Below are 18,795 nucleotides of genomic sequence, written 5' to 3' on the forward strand. Positions count from 1 at the left end.
CCATAGAGCTGCAAAGCTGGACAGGACTGAAGTGACTTAGCATGCATGGTGTGCAAAAGAAGGCAGTGGAAGAATGCAGGAACCTGACAGCCATTAGGAAACATAGCAAAATCGCAGGCATAAATCCTCCCTTATTAGTAATTATCTTAAATGTAAATGAATTAAGCCCTTGAATGAAAAGACAGGTTGGCAGAATGGGTTAAAAAAAAAAGCATGGTCCAACTAAATACTTTGTTCAAAAGACACTGTAGATTAAAAGGCATAAACAAAAGATGCTAGTGCAAGGAGAAAAATGATATGCTTTGCAGACAGTAACCAGAGAGAGCTGGAGTGGCTGCACTAATATCGGACAAAAGAGACTTTCTAACGAACTGTTATTAGAGCCGTAGAAGCGTATTTTACAATGGTAGAGGGTCAGTATATCGATTCTTTTTTTGTGATCATGCCTCATGGATTGCGGAATCTTAAGTTCCCTGACCAGGGACTGAACCTGGGCCATGGCAGTGAAAGTGCTGAGCCCTAACCACTGGGTCGCCGGGGAGTTCCAGTTCTAAACCCAGTACCAGAGCCTCAAGGTACATGAAGTAAGATACACGAAGAAATGAAGGGAGAGACAGACACTTCAACAGTCATGTCAGTAGTTGGGATGTTAGTACCTGGTGCTCAGTAATAGACAGTGGACAGAGAGCAGCAGTGAAGAGGAGATGTCACCGTCAGCCCCGGACCTCACGGGCCTCTGTGGCGGGTGCCGCCGGCAGAGCAGGTGTGCACGTTGTTCTCAGGTGCCCGGAAACGTCACTCAGAATGCACTGTATGTTATCAGGATGCACTGTATGTTATCAGGATGCACTGTATGTCATCAGGATGCACTGTATGTCATCAGGATGCACTGTATGTTATCAGGATGCACTGTATGTTATCAGGATGCACTGTATGTTAAGCCGTTAAAAAAAGCCTCAAAGGATCGGAATCATACAAAGTGTGTTCACCAACCACAGTGCAGTGAAATTAGAAATCGGTAACTGTGGGCAGGAATCCCTTAGAAGTATTGGAGTAGCCCTCATAGGCACAAGAGAGTCTGAAATGCAGTGCTGGAGTGCAGTCTCAAAAATGACAGAATGATCTCTGTTTGTTTCCAGGGCAAATCATTCAGTATCACAGTAATCCAAGTCTGTGCCCCATCCACTAATGCCGAAGAAGCTGAATTTGAATGGTTCTGTCATGACCTACAAGACCTTCTAGAACTAACACCAAAAAAGATATCCTTTTCTTCATAGGGGACTAGAATGCAAAAGTAGGAAGTCAAGAGACGCTTGGAGTAACAGGCAAGTTTGGCCTTGGAGTACAAGATGAAGCAGGGCGAAGGCTCACAGAGTTTTGCCAAGAGAACACACTGGTCACAGAAAACACCCTCTTCCAACACCACAAGAGATGCCTCTACATCTGGATATCACCAGATGGTCAATACCAAAATCATATTGATTATATTCTTTGCAGCTGAAGATGGAGAAGCTGTATACAGTCAGCAAAAACAAGACCAGGAGCTGACTCTGGCTCAGATTATGAACTCCTTGTTGCAAAATTCAGACTTAAATTGAAAAAAGTAGGGAAAACCACTGGACCCATTCAGGTATGACATAAATCAAATCCCTTACGATTATACAGTGGCAGTGACAAATAGATTCATGAAGTTAGATCTGATAGAGTGCCTGAAGAACTATAGACAGAGGTTTGTGACATTGTACAGGAGGCAGTGATCAAGACCATCCACAAGAAAGATAGATGCGAAAAGGCGAAATGGTTGTCTGAGGAGGGCTTACAAATAGCTGAGAGAAGAAGTGAAAGGCAAAGGAGAAAAGGAAAGAAATACCATCTGAACGCAGAGTTCCAAAGAATAGCAAGGAGAGATAAGAAAGCCTTCCTCAGTGATCAATGAAAAGAAATGAGGATAGTAATAGAATGGGAAAGACTAGAGATCTCTTCAAGAAAATTAGAGATACCAAGGGAATATTTCATGCAAAGATGGGCAGAATAAAGGACAGAAATGGTATGGACCTAACAGAAGCAGAAGATATTAAGAAGAGGTGGCAAGAATACACAGAAAAACTATACAAAAAGATTTTAATGACCCAGATAACCATGATGGTTTGATCACTCACCTAGAGCCAGACATCCTGGAATGTGAAGTCAAGTGGGCCTTAGGAAGCATCACTATGAACAAAGCTAGTAGAGGTGATGGAATTCCAGTTGAGCTATTTCAAATTCTAAAAGATGATGCTGTGAAAGTGCTGCACTCAGTATGCCAGCAAATTTGGAAAACTCAGCAGTGGCCACAGGACTGGAAAAGGTCAGCTGTCATTCTAATCCCAAAGAATGGCAGTGCCAAAGAATGTTCACACTACTGCACAATTGCACTCATCTCACACACCAGCAAAGTAATGCTCAAAGTTCTCCAAGCTAGGCTTCAACAGTACGTGAACTGAGAACTTCCAGAAGTTCAAACTGGATTTGGAAAAGGCAGAGGAACCAGAGATCAAATTGCCAACACCTGTTAGATCATAGAAAAAGCAAGAGAATTCCAGAAAAACATCTATTTCTGCTTCATTGACTATGCTAAAGCCTTTGACTGTGTGATCACAACAAACTTCGGAAAATTCTTAAAGAGATGGGAGTGCCAGACCTCCTTACCGGCCTCCTGAGAAACCTGTGTGCAGGTCAGGAAGCGACACTTAGAGCTGGACATGGAACAACGGGCTGGTTCAAATTGGGAAAGGAGTACATCGAGACTGTATCTTGTCACCCTGCTTATTTAACTCATATGCAGAGTACATCATGCGAAATGCTGGGCTGGATGAAGCACAAGCTGGAATAAGATTGCCGGAGAAATATCAGTAACCTCAAATATGCAGATAACACCACTCTTATGGGAGAAAGCGAAGAAGCACTGAAGAGCCTCCTGATGAAGGTGAAAGAGGAGAGTGAAAAGGCGGGGTTAAAACTCAACATTCAGAAAACTAGGATCATGGCATCCGGTCTCATCACTTCATGGCAAATAGATGGGGAAACAATGCAAACAGTGAGAGACTTTGTTTTCTTGGGCTCCAAAATCACTGCAGATGGTGACTGCAGCCACGAAATTAAAAGATGCTCCTTGGAAGAAAAGCTATGACAAGCCTAGACAGCATGTTGAAAAGCAGAGAGATCACTTTGCTGACAAAGGCCCGTATAGTCAAGGCTATGGTTTTTCCAGTAGTCACCTATGGATGTGACAGTTGGACCATAAAGAAAGCTGAGCGCCGAAGAATTGATGCTTTTGAACTGTGGTGTTGGAGAAAACTCTTGAGAGTCCCTTGGACTGCAAGGAGATCCAACCAGTCTATCCTAAAGGAAATCAGTCCTGAATGTTCATTGGAAGGACTGATGCTGGAGCTGAAACTCCAATACTTTGGCCACCTGATGTGAAGAACTGACTCATTGGAAAAGACCCTGATGTTTGGAAAGATGGAAGGCATGAGGAGAAGGAGACAATAGAAGATGAGATGGTTGGGTGGTATCACGGACTTGGTGGACATGAGTCTGAGCAAGGTCTGGGAGTTGGTGATGGACGGGGAGGCGTGCTGCCAGTCCCTGGGATTGCAAAGAGTCGGACAGGACTGAGCGACTGAACTGAATGAGAGAAAATTTGGGAAATTCACTAATCTGTGGAAATCAAACACCCTCCAAAAAGAGGACACAAGGGAGATTAAAAAAATACTGTGAGATAAATGAAGATAAGATCACAGCACAGCAGGGCCTTCCCTGGCAGTTCAGGGGTTAGCAGTCCTTACTGTCACTGCAGAGTGCCTGCCTTCAGTCTGTGGCCTCCGAGGAACTAAGATCCCACAAGCCGTGTGGTGTGGCCCCCAAAAGACAAAAGGCAGATAGCCTAAGCAAAGACGGGTAAAGTAGATACACAGACGTCCAGGTGAAAACAGAAGCCATTAGGCAACTGCAAATCAAAAACACAGTGACAGCCACTTCTCACACCCTAGGATGGCTAGAATTGAAATGACGGACGTAACAAGTGTCGGCAAAATTGTGGAGAAATTGGAACCCTGGCTCTTTCATAGTGGTGAGTAAGATGGGCTTTCCTGGTGGCCAGTGGTGAAGAATCCACCTGCCAATGCAGGAGATGGGGTTTGATTCCTGTGTTGGAATGGCAGGAAGAAATGGCCAGAAGAAAATGGCAACCCACTCCAGTATTCTTGCCTGAGAACTCCCACAGAGGAGCTGGCGGGCTACAGGCCATGATGTCTCAAAGAGTCGGACAGGACGGAGCAAGGAGACGACGACCACAGCAGAGACGGTGCTGCCTTTGGGAAGACATCTCGTCAGTTCCTCCGAGTTAGACGTGGAGCTGTCATTCGACCCAGCAGTTCTAGAAATGTGGATTCACACAAAAACTTGTTCATAAATGTTCCTAGCAACATAGTCATAGTAACCAAAAAGTGGTAACAAGCCCCAGATTCATCAAGCGATGGACAGATGACCAAATGTGGTGTATCTGTATAACGCAGTATTATTCAGCAGTGAGAGGGGATGAGGTCCTGACCCAGGCTACCTTGAAACAGTTGTGGCGTCTTCTGTGAGTGCTGAAGGAGACTGGCCACAGAAGAACATGGACAGGTTGTTTGTGTGTGAGGCGTTTAGAGGAGGTGAGCCGTGGAGATGAAGAGTGGAGCCTGGCCGAGGAGGGAGGGGTGAGCAGTGACTGCTGGAGGGTATGGGGTTTCTTTTTGCGGAGATAAACATCTTCCAAAATCAGACAGTAGCGATGGATGCACACCTCTGAATGTGCTCGAAGTCGCGGAGTTGTGCGCTTCAGATGAGTGAGTTGTGGGAACATGAGTTACGTCTCACTCCGTTGTTAAAATAAGACACACTGTTAGCGTTTGTCTGGACCAAGCTGGTTTTATCTTCTGTGGCACAGCAGCTCTCAGTGTTCCCTGAAGTCTTTGGTTCCCGGCCACTGTTTGAAGGATTTCTGCTCTGAGGCCCAGCCTTCCTGTGCACTAGAGGCAGCATAAAGGGAGAACTCCGAGAATAGTCCTGACGGCCTGTGTGCGCTCAGGCGGTCCGTGGTGTGGCCCTCGTCACACGCTGTGTGGGGCTCGGCTCCCGCGTGAGGCAGGAGAGGCCGGGCCCGGCCTGGGGCGCGGTCCTCCCCGCGTCCGCCCGCAGCACAGCCTGCTCTCTTCAGAAGCAGGCTTTTCTGTTGTCAGTTTTGGGCTTTTGGCTTCTTCAGGGAAGTCATTGCACACACAGACTGAACTTCTTTGTTTCGATCAAGTTTTATTGTAAATTTCAGACTTATGGCTGTAAGATTTTTGCGGTTTGCTGTGTTAGTTCTCTGAGCTGGGATAGGCCCCTGTGCTTTTCGTTTGAAATTAGGCTATTCTGAGAACACTTGGCGCTGTAAGCTGAAGAGCTCAGCTGGCAGACAAGAAGGAGTCGTTACCCAGCACGTTGTGAACCAGCGTGTAATTCCAGGAGAAAGAACCGGGCGGTGATTGTAGAACTCCAGGCTGTTTTCCAAAGCCTGTCCCTTTGGAGTGCGTTCTTTGCTCCTGACCAGGTGCATACTGTAGCTTGTTTGGGGGTGGTGGTTGTAGGCCGGTCTGGGTTTCTCATTAACTCCCAGAGCTCCGACATCCACTGTGGGAACTGCCTGTTAGAAGCTTGGTGTTTTCTGTGGCCGACAGGCCTGCCGTGTTCTGGTGGGGTCCGCACGGGGGTCTTGCTGCAGGCCTTTGAGGCTCAGCCCCACATCCGGCTGCTCTGGCTGCGGCCAGCCCGTCAGGATGGGCTTCTGAGTCAGGGTGGGCAGCCACCTCTCCTTCTCCAGGTCTGCTGCTTTTTCTGAAAAGAGCAGACTTTTTGCTACAGCTGCTCCCAGCAGTGTGGGCCGGCGGGGCTTGGTGGCGAGGTGCTTGGCCTGGAGGGCCGTTCACTCTCATGAGCCTGGGGGTGGCGCCGGGCTCGTGTTTCTCCCCGGCGTCCTCACCACGTGGAGGAGGGTGGCGGTGTAGTGAATTTGGGTCATAAGTGTGGATTTGGATGTGTTGATCTGTCTGTGGTGTGTCTCCCTCATGGCCTGTTCCGGGAGAGTCAGAACCTGAGCAGTTCCTGGGTGGTGGGGGTGGGGAGGGGCGTCCCCAGGGCCGTGGGGGTCCCCAGGCCTGTGAGGGTCCTCTGGGCCTGTGGGGGTCCTCGGGCCTGTGGGGGTCCCCGGTCCTGTGGGGGTCCCCGGGGCCGTGGGGGTCCCCGGGCCTGTGGGGGTCCTCTGGGCCTGTGGGGATGCCCGGGCCTGTGGGGGTCCCCGGGGCCGTGGGGGTCCCCGAGGCTGTGGGGGTCCTCTTGGCCTGTTGGGGTCCCCAAGGCCGTGGGGGTCCCCGGGCCTGTGGGGGTCCCCGGGGCCGTGGCTCAGGCACAGCCTCGCTCTGCGGAGCCGGAGCACTGCCAGCCCGTGAGGGCCACTGTTTATGTCCTCGGTCCCCGAGGTGTTGTCTTCCCCGGGTGATGAGGGCACCCAGGCACAGTCCAGCCAGTGGACCCAGTGGTCCAGCCCAGACCTGAGCCCCCTAGGGTCAGAGACCTGAGGAAGTCTCATTTTCTTCCTTGTATCAGCTGCTTTTTTTCCCCAGATGTTCAAAGGATTTTTTTTTCTTTCTTTTTTGGCTGTGCCTTGAGGCTTGCGGGTGTGTTACCTGGCAGGGGACGGACCCTCAGCTATCAGCCGTGAGGGCGTCAGCAGTTGTGGCTCGCGGGCCCTGGAGCACAGGCTCAGTGGCTGCGGCGCGCGGGCTTCGTTGCCCCGTGGCGTGCGGGACGCTCCTGAATCAGGGCCTGGCCTGCGTCCCCTGCATTAGCAGGCGTGTTGCTCACCCCTGAGCCGCCGGGGAGGCGTCTTCATTTCTGTTTGCTCTGAACGCTTTTGTCTCTTCACTCTTCGCACCTTCCACTTCTCCTCAGACCTCTGTGTGTGGCTTCTGCTCTTTTTCTTTCCGGCTGTGCTGCACAGCTTGTGGGGCCTCAGTTCCCTGGGCAGGGATTGAACCCAGGTCCTTGGCAGTGAGCGCACAGGGTCTTAACAACTGGACCGCCAGAGAATCCCCTCTTTTTATTCATTTTTGAAATGATTTTTAAATTCTGTTTTACCTGATTTCTCTTACCTAGCATCTGAGTTGTTCTGTGAATTTTTTAGTCCCTTCTCCGCTTTTCTTGCTGTTCACCGGCTTGTCTGGGGCTGGAGGCTCCAGTGCTGCTCTGTCTGTGGGGCCGTCTGCCTGCTGCGTGGCATCTCTGTGTGGGCTGTGACCCGGTCCCCTGCGATGTTCTTTAGGTGAGGTTAGTCCTCCGGACTGGGACACAGTCCAGGGTGGCTCTCCTGTCGCGCAGACGCCCTCCTCTGCTGTCTCCGCCGGGCAGTGCTCTTGGCATCTCTGAGCCAGGAGCAGTGCCCACGCTCTGCCCTGGGGGGTCCCCTGGGTCTGTCCCTTCTGCCTCTTCATGCTGCTCATGGGGTTCTCAAGGCAAGAGCACTGAAGTGGTTTGCCATTCCCTTCTCCGGTGGACCATGTTTTGTCAGAACTCTGCACCGTGACCCGTCCGTCTTGGGTGGCCGTACACGGCATGGCTCCTAGTTTCATTGAGTTAGACAAGGCTGTGGTCCATGAGGTCAGATTGGTTAGTTTTCTGTGCTTGTGGTTTCTAGTCTGTTGCCCTCTGATGAAGAAGGATAAGAGGCTCGTGGAAGCTTCCTAAGGAGAGACTGACTGTGGGGGAAACTGGGTCTTGTTCTGATGGGCGGGGCTGTGCTCAGTAAATCTTTAACCCAATTTTCTGTTGATGGGCGGGGCTGTGTTTCCTCCCTGTTGTTTGACCTGAGACCAAACTTTGGTGGGGGTGATGAGGATAATGGCGACCTCCTTCAGAAGGTCCCATGATGCACTGCTGCACTCAGTACCCCCAGCCCTGCAGCAGGCCCCCGCCGACCCACGCCTCCCCAGAGACCCCTGGGCACTCCTGGGCAAGTCTGGGTCAGTCTCTTGTGGGGTCACTGCTCCTTTCTCCTGGGTCCTGGTGCACACAAGATTTTATTTGTGCCGTCCCAGAGTCTGTTTCCCCAGTCCTGTGTAAGTTCTGTAATCAAATCCTACCAGCCTCAAAGTCACATTCTCTGGGATTTCTCTGTACCTTTGCCAGATCCCCAGGTTGGGAAATCTGTTATGGCTCCTGGTGGTGGATTAGTTGCTAAGTCTTGTGACCCCAGGGACTGTAGCCTGCCAGGCTACTCTGTCAGTGGGATTCTCCAGGCGAGAATACTGGAGTGGGTTTGCCATTTCCTTCTCCAGGGGTTTCCCGACTCAGGAATTGAACCTGGGTTTCCTGCACTCTGGGCAGATTCTTTGCCAATGGAGCTGCGAGGGAAACCTGTGGGGTTATGGGTCCTAGAACTTTACCAGCGAGAATTTCTTTGGTATAATTGTTCTGCAGTTTGTGGGTCGTCTGCTCGGCGGCGCTGTGGTGGGGTTAATGGCGACCTCCTCCACAAGGGCTCAGGTCACAGGCTGTGTGACCCGGGGAGCCACACCCGGAGCCTCTGCCCCGCGGCAGGCCGCTGCTGAGCTGTCCCTCGCGGGAGGCTCAGAGGTCTGGCTCAGGCTCTGGTCCTGGTGCTCACAGGGTTTTGTGTGAGCCCTCTGAGCGTCTCTGGTGGGTGTGGGGTTTGATTCTAAACGTGACTTTATCCCTCCTGTCGTCTTGCTGGAGCTTCTTTGCCCTTGGACGTGGGGTGTCTTTTTTTGGTGGGATCCAACATTCTCCTGTCGATGGTTGTTCAGCAACGAGTTGTAATTTTGGAGTTCTCGCAGGAGAAGATGAGTGCGTGTCCTTCTACTCCGCCGCCTCGCCAGGTAAGGCACTGAGCATCACTGAAGGCACGCGGCTTGGAGTCTGGCGGGGAAGCACCGGAGCAAGAGTGAGCACGGGGACGCAGCAGTGCTGGCCTTTGGCCACCTGGTGGGAAGGACTGAGTCATTGGAAAAGACCCTGATGCTGGGAAAGGTTGAAGGCGGGAGGAGAAGGGGACTAGAGAGATGGTCGGATGGCATCACTGACTCGATGGCCATGAGTTTAAGCAAGCTCCGGGAGTTGGTGATGGCCGAGAAAGCCTACGTGCTGCAGTCCATGGGTTCACAAAGAGTTGGACATGACTGAGCGACTGAACTGAATTCCTCCTGCCTGCCCGCCGTGGTGTGTTGGCGTGAGGCCTTGTGGCTTTCAGTGCTTTCCTTATCAAGGGAGCTGTGCTCAGAGATGCGAAGTCATTGTCCCTTGGTTGCAGAGCAAACCAGAGGCAGTGCTTGGATCCAGCCTTAGGGCCCCGCTCCAGAGCCTGCCCTTGTCCTTGGGAGAGCCTTCGCGCCGCTTGTGAAAATGAATGTGTGTGTGTGCGTTGCAAATCGGCCAGGCTTTGGCTAACAGGCCCCAGCTTCGTGCCCCCGCCTTGGAGGTAGGGCACGCCCCCAGGGCCCCCTCGATCCTGTGCCTCCTCCCCCTGAACTCCAGCCTCGTGCCTGCAGTTGTGGGGTGCCTTCCCCGCCGTGGGCAGTAGCTGTTGACCCCCTCCGTTCTGCATGCTGCCCTCTGCGCTCCCAGTCCTTTGTCATTTCTGCTCAGCTAAGTTCCTGCCACGCAGGCCTGTTTCCCTCAGGCTTGGCGGACAGAGCAGAGTTCGCCTACCAAGGAGCAGCACAGACCAGTTCTTGCACTCTCAGGAGAAGCACACTCACACAGACGCATGCCAGCATGGGCACACGTGCAGCTGCGCCCGCGGGCACGCAGAGTGGCACACGCCCGTGGCTGCCTGCCCGTGCTCAGGCCACACTGTGGTGCCCCTGCAGGTCCTGTGGGCGGAAGGCGCCCACGGCCTGGTTCCGTAGCCCTCTCACCCAGTCGGTAAAGGCTGCTGCCGCGGGCGGTGCCTTTTCAGGAAAACTTCAGGAAGGTTTGTGCTTGACCCACTGCCCCGCCTGCAGCTTTGTAGGGTGCCCTTGAGTGCTGGGGCGCCTCTTCCGGAGGAAGAAGCCAGCACTCGGGGCTGGGAAGGAGAGTCCAGTCCCCTTGGCCTGCCCCTCGCTCACCAGAGCTGACCACTGTGCTCGTGTTAAAGACCCCCAGCCTCTACTCACCCCGCAGTCCCCAGGTGGAGCATCGTCTCCCTGAGGGCAGAAGTGTTTTAACCTGAGTCTGGGCACTTTGAGCAGTGCCTGGTGGGGGAGCTTGCGGCTCCGCCCGGCTGGGGCCTTGCTAGAATAGAAGGGGCTCGACGGAGGATTCATTTTGGAGAGGTGCAGCCCTGTTTGTTAGCAAGTTAGTGGTGAGAGATAGCTGGTGCTGGGAGTTCCCTGGGAGGAGGTTGCCTCTCCAGCAGCAGTGGAAGCTGGGTGGTGGGCCATGTGTCTTCAGGGCGTCTGTGAGTGCCCAGCCTGTCGGTGGCCCCGGGCGGTTGCTGTGGAAACCTCTCCTCCCTCTGGGGTGGGGACTTACTTGCCTGCATTCCTGCTTTGAAGCAGCAGCGGGGACCTTACAGAGGGAGCGCACAGCTCAGCCTGCGGTGTGACGAGCAGCCTCCTCTGTGCGGTGCTGTTGAGACGTGTGGCCCCGGGAACGGCGCCTGCTCCTCAGGCCTGTGTACACAGCTGTCAGGGGGCTGAGATGAGCACACAGGCAGACCGTGGGGAGGAGGGTGAGGAGCGCAGAGCAGGGTGTGGGGGTGTGACTATCAGCTAGTATGTTTTCCTTCCTTCTTTATGTAATGGACGGTCCCCAGACTTCACTGCTTACTATAGAAGGGCACCTGTCAGATGTTGTGGGTTGGTGAATTTCATAAAGAAAATTGGAAGCCTACAGTAGTTAAAACTTGATGCTTTAAAAAATGATCTTGAAGTAAAAGTCACCTTTTGGAGCAGTCGCTTAGCTGAGAGTGGTTTATCATGGAGCATGCTCAGCGACGCCGCGCGCCCGGCCCGGGACTGTGGCGAGAAGGCGAGCAGAGCAAGCTGCGCGCCGTTGGGGGGCTCCCCTCACTCTAGGAGCGTCCACAGACTCGCTGGTCCTGACGAGGGGCTGCGCCCGACCGATGGCCTCAGGTGGAGGCAGGTGGCCTCTCCCCTGGGCTCCTGTGAGCCTGGTCCTGCCTTTAGCGGATGTGTCACTGCTGTCAGGAAAGAGGTGTTTGTTTAGAAATCAGTTAAAGTAAGATGCCTTTGTGTTTTCTCTTTTTAGGCAAAAGTAAAGAAGCAGAAATAAAGAGAATAAACAAAGAGCTGGCAAACATTAGATCCAAATTTAAAGGTAAGAGTGTCTAACCGTTGTCCACACACAATATTCTTTTGCAAAAGGGACTTAATCTCTTAATCGCATCTTTGTTTTTTTCATTTCAAATCAGAGCGAAGGCCTCAGTACAGATGCTGTCCTGGCTCTGTTGATGTTTAAAGTAAAGCCGGTGGTTATTCTGGAGTAGTTTGATGGTCTGTGTAGAGTTGATTCTGGATAGCGGGGCTCCTCCCCCGTCCAGCCTTTTCCTGGAGCTGGGAGGACTCTGGCTGGAGCAGTGCCCGCGGACTCTGCTCCACAGGGTGCAGGAGCTCCAGCCAGCTCCCTGACGGCGCGGGCCTGCTCTGCGTGGGCGCCGCGCTTGCCTGAGCGCTTCCTGCCGGCGGCCCCTCGGCTGTATCTGCGCAGCGACCGCGCGGGCCCTGCGCTCAGTCTCCGCCCCACGCCGGCCAGCCTGGGGGCGGGCGCTCCCTGAGCGGCCTCATTCGGGAGCACTGTCAGGTGTGGATTTTCGTTCTTGGGACATGTTTATGAGTCCCGTAGACTTTAAATTTTCAGTTAATTTTTACAAATTTGAGACCTGGTTCAAATCTCTGAGCAGACCTTAGCCGGAAGAGTGGCTGAAGCTGCCTAGAAAAAGTGCGTTGAGGAGAGGGCGAGGCGAACCCACCGAGCCGGAGGGACCGCGGACTGCAGGGCTGCCGGCGGGTGCTGCCTCGGGCCAGCGCGGACATCCGTGCCGGCAGGACGCAGGCCCTCGTGGGGCCAGGACTGTTCCTGCTGGACTCGGGGAGGCATCTGTCTTACTGTTGGCCAGTCCGGGGATCCTTGGGGAGGCCTGAGAAAGCCTTGGAATTTTATGTGGAGTGCTTTGCTTATATGAATGTTTCGCGCGCGTGTGTGTGTGTGTGTGTGTGTGGATGTCTATAACTTTCATTGCTTAAAGTTTTTGAAAATTGACTTTTTTGTGGAGCAGTTTTATTTGTTTTTAAATTTTTATTGGAGTGTAGTTGTTTTACAATGTCAGTTTTTCTTTTTTTTAAATTTAGTTGTTTTTGGCTGCTGCTGGGTCTTCCTTGCTTTGGCAAGCTTTCTCTGTTGATGCAGGCCGGGGGCTTCTCTGGCGGAGCACAGGCCCGGGTATGCCGGCTTGAGGTGGTTGTGGCGCGGGGTGAGCTGCTCTGCAGCACGTGGGCTCCTCCTGTGCCAGGGATGGAGCCCGCCTCCCCTGCACTGGCAGCAGGCTCTCATCCCCATGCCGTCAGGGGCGGCGGTGTCGGTTTCTGCTATACAGCAGGGCGAGTCAGCTATGCGTGTTCATGCGTCCCCTTACGTTTGGATTTCCTTCGTGTCAGCACAGATCACTGAGGAGAGGCCCCGTGCTGTGCAGTAGGTCTTCACTAGTTACCTGGTTTATACATGGGTGCTAACGCACTTCAGAAGTGTTTGACTTTTTGTGACCTTGTGGACTGTAGCCCGCCAGGCTCCTCGGTCCATGGGATTTTCCAGGCATGAATGCTGGAGTGGGCTGCCATGCTCTCCTACAGGGGATCCTGACCCAGGGATCCAACCCTCCTGCATTGGCTGGTGGATTCTTTACCACTAGCGCCCTCTGGAAACCTCCATGTGTGCACGTCACGTGCAGTCTCCCCGGTGCTCTTGGGTAGCAGTTTCATGCTCCCAGCAAGATTGAGAGGGAGGCGCAAAGGTGGCTCAGGCCCCCGCTGTCCTCACACGTCCCGGCGCGCGCCTTTCGTCACAGCCGCACACGGTGCGGCTCCCCGTCGCGGACGCCCTCGCTGTGTGCTGCCTCTCCCCTCCCGCCGCAGCCCCGCACCCGCTGCTCTTTGTCCTCTCTCCATGGTTCACCTTTTCTAGAATGTCACAGCGCTGGAGCCACACAGTATGTGCTGCTCTCGTTGGCTCCTCTCGCTTGGTTTATGCATTTAAGGTTCCTTCGTGTCTCGTTGTGGCCTGACAACTCATTTCCTTTTACACGGCTGACACTCCATTGCTCGGTGTACCGCCGTTCATTCATCCATTCACCTACTGAAGGAGGACATCTGGGTTGTTTCCAGGTGTGGGCAGCTATGAATAAAGCTGCTATAAACATCAGTGTGCAGGTTTTACTGTGGTTGTGTTTTCAAGGAGCGTGACTGCGGATCATGTGGTGAGACTGTGTGCACGTTTGTGAGAAGCCGCCCAGCTGTCTCCACGGTGGCTGCACGTTCGCACCCCACCCAGTGGACCCCTGTCCTTCACCATCTCCTGGAGCTTGCTCAAACTCCTGTCCACCAACTCAGTCAGTGATGCCATCCAACCATCTCATCCTCTGCCGTCCCCTTCTCATCCTGCCTTCAGTCTTTCCCAGCATCAGCGTCTTTTCCAGTGAGTCAGTTCTTTGCATCAGGTGGCCGAAGTATTGGAGCTTCAGCATCAGCATCAGTCCTTCCAATGGATATTCAGGACTGATTTCCTTTAGGATGAACTGGTTTGATCTCCTTGCAGTCCAAGGGACTCTCTATAGAGTCTTCTCCAGCACCACAGTTCAAAAGCATCAATTCTTCGGGACTCAGCCTTCTTTATAGTCCAGCTCTCACATTCATACGTGACTACTGGAAAAACCATAGCTTTGACTAGACAAACCTTTGTCGGCAAAGTGACGTCTCTGCTTTTTAATACACTCTCTAGGTTTGTCATAGCTTTCCTTCCAAACAAGTGTCTTTTAATTTCATGGCTGCAGTCGCCATCTGCAGTGGTTTTGGAGCCCAAGAAAGCCTGTCACTGCTTTTATTTTTTCCCACGTCTGCTTGCCATGGAGTGATGGGACCAGATGCCATGATCTAAATTTTTTTTTTTTTATGTTGAGTGTCAAGTCAACTTTTTCACTCTCCTTTTTCACCCTCATCAAGAGGCTCTTTAGTTCCTCTTCACTTTCTGCCATTATAGTAGTATCATCTACATATTTGAGGTCGTTGATATTTCCCAGAAATCTTAATTCTAGCTTGTGATCCATCCATCCCAGCGTGTCTCGTGATGTACTCTGCATATAAGTTAAGTAAGCAGGGTGACAGTACACAGCCTTGGTGTACTCCTTTCCCAATTTTGAGCCATTCCATTGTTCCATGTCTGGTTCTAACTGTTGCTTCTTTCCTGCATACAGGTTTCTCTGGAGACAGGTAAGATAGTCTGGTATTCCGGTCTCTTTAAGAATTTTTCACAGTTTGTTGTGATCCACACAGTCAAAGGCTTTAGTGTGGTCACTGAAGTAGAAGTAGCTGTTTTTCTGGAATTCCCTTGCTTTTTCTATGATCCAGTGGATATTGGCAATTTGACCTCTGATTCCTCTGCCTTTTCTTGGTCCAGCTTGTACATCTGGAAGTTCTCAGTTCACGTACTGCTGAAGCCTAGCTTGAAGGATTTTGAACATAACCTTACTAGCATGCAAAATGAGCACAATTGTGTGGTAGTGTGAATATTCTTTGGCATTGCTTTTCTTTGGGATTGGAATGAAAACTGACCTTTTCCAGTCCTGTGGTCCCTGCTGAGTTTTCCAAATTTGCTGACATATTGAGAACAGCATTTTAACAGCATCATCTTGTAGGATTTGAAATAGTTCAGTTGGAATTCCATCACCTTCACTAGCTTTGTTCCTAGTAACGCTTCCTAATAAGGCACACTTGACTTCACACTCTTGGATGTCTGGTTGTAGGTGAGTGACCACACCGTCACGGTTATCCGGGTCATTAAGCCTTTATCATCTAGTTCTGTGTATTGTTGCCACCTCTTCCTAATCTCTTTTGCTTCTGTTCGGTCCTTGCCATTTCTGTCCTTTATTGTGCTCATCCTTGCATGAAATGTTCCCTTGATATCTCTGATATTCTTGAAGAGATCTCTAGTCTTTTCCATTCTTCAGAGTCTTGGATGGTGGTTATATGGCAACCCACTCCAGTACTCTTGCCTGGAAAATCCCATGGATGGAGGAACCTGGTAGGCTACAGTTCATGGGGTCTCAAAGAGTCGGACAGGACTGAGCGACTTCACTACTATCAGTCAGGAGGATTTTTGTCTCCAGGGACAGAGGCTGGCCCACCTGGGTTTGGTGAGCTGCTGCCACCTACTGGGTGGAGGCCAGGCAGGCCACCAGACCCCAGAACCGCCTGGCCCGAGGAGGCCCAGTGCCGAGGTTGAGCAGCTGGGGTCTAGTGCTGACCAGGGCTCACCAACAAGAGGCCTCTTTCCACTTGAAGCTGAGCCCTGAGAGGCCGGGCCCTTGGGGCGGGAGTGGCCGGGGAGCCAGCCCTGTCCCAGTCTTCTGGAGGAGGAGGCGGCTGTCGCAGGTGGAGCCATGTGCTAGGCGTCACCTACCATCTGCAGCTGACTTTTCAAGGGTGACGTCCCAGCACCGTCACAGAGGAGCCGATGGCTCAGCAGGAGCCAGAGGGGCGACAGCACTGGACTCGCAGGGGCCGCTGGGACTGGACTCTGGGTGGCAGGGAGCGGGTCACTGTTCGTAAAGCAGTAAAAGACAAACTTGAAATTTCAGTGGGGACCTTAGTATAAAAAAACTCACATAGCAGATTTTGAAATAAGACCAAATGGAAATTCTAGGAGCAAAACATGGAGTAACTAAAATAAAGAGCTTACGTGGGTGTAACAACAGGCTTGTTAAAGAGGGACAGTGTCCTGGAAGACGGGTGAGGAGGCAGCCTGTCCTGTGATGGAGAGTGGGTGAGAGACGGGGGTGGGGGACGAAGTCTGGAAGATTGGCTGGCCTCCTGGGAGGAGAGAGAGCTGGTGTGACAGAGGACGCGTAAAGATTTGTGACGCTCAAACCTCAGATGCAGTGGCCACGGTTACAGTAAATAATGATTCCACATCTAGAGACGCCGATGTGAAAATGCTGAGCCTCAGACAAGAGGTGTTTGGTCGCCAGAGGGAGAAGGAGATGGGCCGTCCTCACAGGAGCCGTCCCTGCCGGCTCGGGCTCGTCGCAGGGCCGAGGGGCAGCAGGGAGGGGCTGCTGTCAGCACGCTGGAAGGTGCAGCCCCAGCCGTCTGCATCCAGCTGCCGGCTCCACGGGAACGAAGCTAAAAGAGGCCTTTCCAGATGAAACGGAGAGTTTCCCAGCAGGGAGCCTGTGCTAATGGAGAGTCTAAATGGCCTACTTCAGGCCAGAAGCAGTCGGTCCCGGACGCTGGCAGAGGAAGGCCGTGGTGGGCGTGTGGGCGTGGGTCCTTGGCGACACACAGCTGGGGCGGGAGGTGTGGACGGGGCCTGGCGCCAGGGCAGCGTCCACGTGAGACCTGGTCCACGACAGAACCGGTGGTCTCACATGGACGCTGCCCTGGCTTCGAAGCCTGAAGGCAGCCGCTGGTCTCCCCTGGGCAGCCCTGCACCCCTCATGGGCAGGCGGCTCCCCTGCCCTGGCTGCCCGGCTGGCCTGGGAACTCAAGAGCGGGGGTCGGGCTGCTTGTGGACTCTGCGGGCCTGACCTCGGTCTTGGGGCCTCTAGAGACGGCAACTGTGATGTCCTGTTGGGGGGCAGGCGTGTCGTCTTGGTGCTGGGCTTCAGGGATGTGTTCACGTGGTCATTCACTGCTGGTGCTCACTAGTCCCAGGTGCTGGCATAGAAAGACGAATGGAAGGAGTTTCTGTAAGGAATGTATGTTTTTGCAGGTGTAGAAGGACTTGGAAAAAACACCTCTTTTCCTCGAGGGAGCTTGAGTGCGTGCGTCGCGGGCTCACTCATCTGTCCTCCCGCCTGGCGGCCTTCGCGGCTTCAGTGCTTGCCATCCCTTAGCCTGTGTGCTTTAATCTTTCACTCTTTTTTTCTGGGAGATTCTGACACAGTAATTTTTTTTTTTAATTGGCTTTCTGAGATATAACTTACAATCAGTCGAGTGTGCACTGTGGGTTTCAGCAGATCCAAGTGTTCACGCAGCCACCCCCACAGCCAAGGTGGAGCGCGGCCCCCGTGAGCGCCCCCTCACGTCTCTGGCAGTGCAGTCCTGCTGCTCTTCTTGCAGCAGAGGCCGCCGTGTCCACCTGCGTCCTGGTGGGCTGCGTGTGTCTGCTCACTGACTTTGAGTGTGCCTTCGCGGTCCGCCCGTCGTCCTGGCGGCTGCGTGTTGTGCTGGCTCCCCGTGCGCGGTGTGGAGCTGCTGTGAGTCCTGCATGCGGGGCTGGTGTGGACGCGTGGTGTCCTTCCCTTCAGGAAGGCTCCTGAGGGTGGAGCCGCTGGCTTGTGTGACAGGTGTTTGACCTTTTAAGAACCTGTCCCGTATTTTCCAGAGCGGCTGCCCCGTTTTGTGCCCGCTCAGCTGAGTGTGAGTTCCCAGCTCCTCCGCGTTCTTGCCTGCACGTGGTACAGCTAAGAGTTAGGCCTTGGTTTTCCCAGTGGGGGTGTGGTGGTCCTTACGTGGTGGAACAGCTGAGTGCAGTTGGCCTGTGGGGTCCTGGGCGGACACGCTGGTGCTGCAGCCCCACAGCAGCTCCCAGCCCGGGCCACGCAGACTGGGCTCGGGGCCCATGGGGCTCCCTCTTGGTCCACACTTGGCGTATTGCTGTCCCTGCCCCTGAACATAGGCAGGTACTTGCTGAGGGTTAGAGCCAGGGTTGAACGGGTCTCTGTGAGAGGTGAACCAGGAGCTCAGGTGGGAGTCCTGCGCAGGATGCGGTCGCCGAGCTCAGGTGCCTTGCCCTGGAGACACTGGCTCTTTCCCTGTGTCTCGGCAGCTCCAGGGCCAAGACTCCTGTTGTGGCCGTGATTGCCCTTCCTGCGCGCTCGGCATCTAGCGCATCTGCAAGTCTCTGTGTCCCGCATGTGGCCTGGCGCTGTTCCTGGGACTGGGGCCGCTCTCCGGGGGTGGGGGGTGGGCAGCACTTCTGGCTGCTCGTCGGAGGAGGCTTCCAGAGGTAATGGCGAGCGGGCTGGTCCTTGAGGGGCAGCCAGGCTGGGGGGTGAGGCGCGGTCGCCTGGGCCCCATGCCCTCAGCTCACATGCTCTCCTGGGGGGACGGGGCTGTGGCCCCGTCGGGAAGCAGTGAGCTGGCGTCTCTAGTGCAGGTCGCAGTGGGAGGAGCAGGGAGCCAGGCCCGCTCTGACTTGATGTTGTTTGATCATTAAGTGGAATGCCAGTTTGCCGCTGAGAAGGACGGGTCTCAGAGCTCCCAGATAAGGCGTCCAGCTGGCTGGCTGACTCGTGGTCCACTCTCACCTCCGGAGTCTTGAGGTCTTTCTTCTCGATGCCCTTTGAGGTGGCCGGGGCTTATCCCGGGACACAGGTGACCCACCCTCGCCATGAGGGCTGTGGCTGCTCTCGCCTTCCCGGCCCGCACATCCTGCTTGGCCCTTGACCCTGCGGTCAGGGTCACTGCAGTGCCTCGCTTGAGGGGCCGTTCTTCCTGCTCTCAC

The 18,795-nt window shown here is 53.6% G+C and overlaps 1 protein-coding gene across 2 annotated transcripts in view; it reads left to right on the forward strand.

Annotated features, from left to right (window-relative positions):
• The window catches only part of AP2A2 (adaptor related protein complex 2 subunit alpha 2), a 67,424-nt gene that overhangs the window by 18,552 nt on the left and 30,077 nt on the right, over positions 1–18,795 (forward strand). For both annotated transcript variants that reach the window (XM_070360509.1, XM_070360510.1), the window contains exon 2: positions 11,329–11,397. In XM_070360509.1, the coding sequence (XP_070216610.1) occupies positions 11,329–11,397 (69 nt within the window). The remainder of the gene's footprint in view (positions 1–11,328; positions 11,398–18,795) is intronic.

The sequence above is a fragment of the Bos mutus genome, chromosome 22 (genome assembly GCF_027580195.1).
Source record: "Bos mutus isolate GX-2022 chromosome 22, NWIPB_WYAK_1.1, whole genome shotgun sequence".
NCBI lineage: Eukaryota > Metazoa > Chordata > Mammalia > Artiodactyla > Bovidae > Bos > Bos mutus.